General features: G+C 40.5%; 1 protein-coding gene across 1 annotated transcript; it reads right to left on the bottom strand.

Moving 5' to 3' along the window:
* Nucleotides 1-1,867: 1,867 nt before the first annotated feature.
* LOC116543355 (zinc finger protein 594-like) lies at nt 1,868-5,107 on the bottom strand. Its single transcript, XM_032268851.1, has one exon. It carries the CDS (start codon nt 4,396-4,398, stop codon nt 3,400-3,402), a length of 999 nt encoding a protein of 332 aa, XP_032124742.1. The 5' UTR covers nt 4,399-5,107; the 3' UTR covers nt 1,868-3,399.

Here is a 5,107-nt window from a genome sequence, read left to right as displayed (position 1 = left end):
TTCGCATTTTTAGTAGAGACAGCGTTTCTCCATGTTGGTCAGGCTGGTCTTGAATTCCTGACCTCAGGTGATCTGCTTGCCTCGGCCTCCCAAAGTGGGGAAACCCCACTATAGTATCATATGCCTCTCATTTCTGGCACTTAATATGGTTGCAACTTTATTAATGATTCTAAATAGTTTCTCTTCTACTATCATAAGCTCCATAAGGGCAGAGGCTGTTGTCCATTTATGCTCATCCTGCTTTGTAGCACCTGATGGTTAACACATATTAAAAGCTCAATAAGGCCTGGCATGGTGGCTCACGCCTGTAAGCCTAGCACCTTGGGAGGCTGAAGCTGATATATCACGAGGTCAGGAGTTCAAGACCAGCCTGACCAATTTGGTGAAACCCCGTCTCTACTAAAAATACAAAAATTAGCTGGGTGTTGGCATGTGCCTGTAATCCCAGCTACTCAGGAGGCTGAGGCAGGAGAATGGCTTGAACCCAGGAAGCAGAGATTGCAGTGAGCCGAGATTGTGCCACTGCACTCCAGCCTGGGTGACAGAGCTAGACTCCATCTCAAAAAGAAAAAAAAAAAAAAAAAAAAGGCAGCTCAATAAATATTTATGGCACAAGTGGATACCCCTCTTCCTCAAAGAGATTATCAGACTCTGACTTTTCCTCAGTTTTGGTCTTCCTGGAGTTTGGTTCCTTAGCTGTTTAAAATCTTATGAAGGCAAACTTTGATCATGTAGGCTCTTTTCTCAAAGTTCCAAAGTAGACTGCTCCCTAATAGGTTTTATTCTGCAGAATTCAAGTTTACACATTGGACACTACTACATTAGCTTCTGCTACCTATACCAACTTTGGGCTTTTATTTAATAAATTATCTGATTATCTAAAGATTAACTCTTTTGTTCTCCTTCAGTCCCCACTGGCCTGTAAATTCCTTGAACAATGACTGTCCTTCTTTGGCCCCATCTAATTATGGCCTCTGGCACATACTAAACAGTCACTAAGTAATTCTTAAATAACTTTTATTTCAACATTCACAGTTGAAAACATTCCATACTGTAACAAAAGTTTCAATCTTCTTTCAGAAGCCCAGTACCCTTAGTTTGATTCAAGCTGCCTCAGAGGTGAATTGGTTAGTTTGCAATCTGGAGTTTGCAAGTAATAATTAATATTTGAAAAAGCCTAACGCAGATTATATATTTGCCCACAAAAGGGATAAAAAGACTAATAAAAATGTTAAATTATTTGCTTTTGGCTGTAATTTTAGTACCTAGGTCTGCCTACATGGTGCCAGTCAGAAGTATAATTTGCATTGTAGATGCCTTTATGTAATAAATTAATAAATGCAGTTTCATAAACATAATTTTCTAATCTTTTAAAACACAGGACATAGGGGGAATAAAAAGAGGGCCTTGGTGGTTAAAAAGTTGGAAACCACTGCATTAAATTACCTTCAAATCCCTTTAAGTATCCTGCTTATCCTTATAAACATTAGCTCTCACTGTACAGCACTGTAAAGACAAGTAAGAGTTTGACTTCTTTTTTTTTGAGATGAAGTTTTGCTCTTGTTGCCTCAGGCTGGAGTGCAGTCGTGCAATCTCAGCTCACCACAACCTTTGCTTCCCAGGTTCAAGCAATTCTGCCTCAGCCTCCCGAGTAGCTGAAACTGCAGGTGCACCCCACCATGCCCAGCCACTTTTTGTATTTTTAGTAGAGACAGGGTTTCACTATGTTGGCCAGGCTGGTCTTGAACTCCTGATCTTGTGATCTGCCCGCTTTGGCCTCCCAAAGTGCTGGGATTACAGGTGTGAGCCACCATGCCTGGCCTACACTCCTTACTTTCAGAGGGTTTTTTTTTCCTTTCATTTTTTTTTTCTTTTCTTTTTTCCTCTGAATAAACCAATGCTTTGACCAAAACACAGGGTTGTTTTTTTTTTTTTTTCCCCAAATTTAAACTTGTCACTGGACTAGGAAGACACGATTGAAATGGCTCTTTCCATGAAAAATTTAGTTTTGTGGTTGTTGCCAAAGTGATTTACAATGCTTTTAACAATGATAGACATCCCCTAAAACATTCTCAAGTAATTATACCCTTGGGGTGGTGCAGTGGCTCATGCCTATAATCTCAACACTTTGGGAGGCTGAGGAGGAAGGACTGCTTGAGCCCAGCAGTTTGAGACCAGCCTGGGCAACAGAGTGAGACCTTGCCTCTTTGCATTTAAACAAATAAATAAATAATTTAAAAAGTTACATCCTTGGGACCATATTCTAGTGTCAACTCTGAGACAGAAAAAAAAGGCGACTATGTCCAAGAGCTTTTAGCTTTTCCACTTGATTCTACTTACATGTTTTTCATCCAGTAGGACTTTTCTCTACTTTCCCACCTTCACATGAATTTTCTAACAATAAAACTCATTTGTAATGCAATAAGATGTAGTCTCCATCAGGCTTTTCCTAGTTTTACTACATCATTAGGTTGCTGCTACCTATTAGAATACGTCCTGTTTGTAGATTCTTAGGGTCCTCAAATTCCTTTCCAATGTGAAGTTTCTGGTGTTTAAGAAAACCTATCTACCCACTGAAGGCCTTACCACAGTTGCTACATTCAAAGGGTTTCTCTCTGGTATGAATTCTTTGATGACTAACAAGGTGTGAATTCTGACTGAAGGCCTTCTCACATTCAGGGCATTCATAGGGTTTCTCTCCAATATGAACACGATGGTGTCTAATAAGATCTGAGCTGCCCCTAAAAGATTTCCCACATTTGTTGCATACATAAGGTTTTTCTCCACTATGAATTCTATGATGTCTTACAAGGTCTGAGCTCTGATTGAAAGTTTTCCCACATTCTTTACATTCATATTGTTTCTCTCTTGCATGAGTTACCTGATACTGATTAGGTTTGAGCTGTCCTGGAAGGTCCTACCACACTGATTACACCAATAAGCTTTCTCTTCCTGGTGAATTCTCTGCTTTTCCCTAAGCTCCTCATCCTTGCTGAAAGTTTTCCCACATTCTTCAAGTTTCTCTCTAGCATGCAGTCTCTGATGTTTGAGGAAACCTGTACGCCACATGAAGAGTTTCTCACATTCCTTACATTCATAGGGCTTCTCACCACTATGAATTCTCTGATGTTGAATAAGGAGGGAATGCCGCCTGAAGGCTTTCCCACATTTATTGCACTGATAAGGCTTCTCTCCAGTATGGATTTTCTTGTGTGTAGCAAGGTGTGACCTCTGGCTGAAGGCTTTCCCACATTCACTACATTCATAGGGTTTCTCTCCAGTATGAACACGATGGTGTCTAATAAGATCTGAGCTGCCCCTAAAAGATTTCCCACATTTGTTGCATTCATAAGGTTTTTCTCCACTGTGAATTCTATGATGTCTCATAAGGTCTGAGCTCTAATTGAAAGTTTTCCCACATTCTTTACATTCATATGGTTTCTCTCCTGTATTAGTTACCTGATGTCTGATGAGGTCTGAGCTGCCCTGGAAATTCCTACCACACTGATTACACCAATAAGCTTTCTCTTCCTGGTGAATTCTCTGCTCTTCCCTAAGCTCCTCATCTTGGCTAGAGATTTTCTCACATTCAAGTTTCTCTCTAGCATGCAGTCTCTGATGTTTGAGGAAAGCTGTACACCAAATGAAGAGTTTCCCACATTCCTTACATTCATAGGGCTTCTCACCACTATGAATTCTCTGATGTTGAATAAGGAGGGAACAGTGCCCGACGGCTTTGCCACATTCAGTGCACTGATAGGGCTTCTCTCCAGTATGGATTTTCTGGTGTGTAACAAGATGTGACCTCTGGCTAAAGGCTTTCTCACATTCACTACATTCATAGGGTTTCTCTCCAGTATGAACACGATGGTGTCTAATAAGATCTGAGCTGCCCCTAAAAGATTTCCCACATTTGGTACATACACAAGGTTTTTCTCCACTGTGAATTCTATGATGTCTCGTAAGGTCTGAGCTCTGAATGAAAGTTTTCCCACATTCTTTACATTCATATGGTTTCTCTCCTGTATGAGTTACCTGATGTCTGTTGAGGTCTGAGCTGCCCTGGAAATGCCTACCACACTGATTACACCAATAAGCTTTCTCTTCCTGGTGAATTTTCAGCTCTTCCCTAAGCTCCTCATCCTTGCTGAAGGTTTTTTCACATTCTTTAAGTTTCCCTCCAGTGTGTAGTCTCTGATGTTTGAGAATGGCTGTGCGCCCACTGAAGGTCTTCCCACATTTGTGACATTCATAGGGTTTCTCTCCACTGTGGAGTCTCTGGTGTTCAGTAAGACAAGAACGCTGCCTAAAGGCCTTTTCACATTCATTACACTTGAAGGGTTTCTCTCCAGTGTGAATTCTCTGATGTGTGACAAGGTGTGAACTTTGATGGAACATCTGTCCACAATCATAACATTCATAGGGTTTCTCTCCAGTGTGAATTCTGTGATGTATAGTAAAATCTGAGCTTTGACTGAAGGCCTTCCCACATTTATTGCATAAATATGGCTTCCCCCCACTGTGGATTCTCTGGTATACGATGAGGTTTGAGCTTCCCTTAAAACCCTTCCCTTTACACTCTTCACTCTACACTCATAGGGATTCTCACCACTGTAAATTTGCTTATGTCTGACCAGATTAGAGCTCTGATTGAGGTCTTTTCCACATTCATGACATATATAAGTTTTCTTTCCTTTATGAATTCTCTGATGTATAATAAGATTTGAACTTTGATGAGAGTCTTTCCCACATTCATTACACACACATGGTTTATTTCCTGTATAAATTATCTGATGTATGATTAGGTTTGAGCTCCTGCTTAAGGTTTTTCCACATTCCTTACATTCATAGGTATTATTTATACTACAGATTTTCTGATGTTCAGTTAATCCTGACTTCTGTTTGAAGTTTTGGCCACAGACGTCATATCTATTGGAGCTTTCTCCTGTACAAAGTATTTTTTCTCCTTCGTTACATCCATGGCCAATCTCTCCACAATGGCTTTCTCAGGGATAATATGCATTTCCCAAATCTCTCTCTCGGGAAGGGAGATGTCTCACTGCATCCTTTAAAGGGTTTACCCAGTGCTTTAATAATCTGTCCTCAG

The sequence above is a fragment of the Sapajus apella genome, unplaced genomic scaffold (genome assembly GCF_009761245.1).
Source record: "Sapajus apella isolate SASKATOON/1434 unplaced genomic scaffold, GSC_monkey_1.0 scaffold186, whole genome shotgun sequence".
NCBI classification, from domain to species: Eukaryota; Metazoa; Chordata; class Mammalia; order Primates; family Cebidae; genus Sapajus; species Sapajus apella.
The sequence above is the reverse complement of the archived record's forward strand: the minus strand, read 5'-3'. Positions and strand labels throughout refer to the sequence as shown.

Coding starts and splice junctions, on each gene's coding strand:
- LOC116543355 (XM_032268851.1), bottom strand. CDS start 4,398: ATGTTCCATCAAAGTTCACACCTTGTCACACATCAGAGAATTCACACT.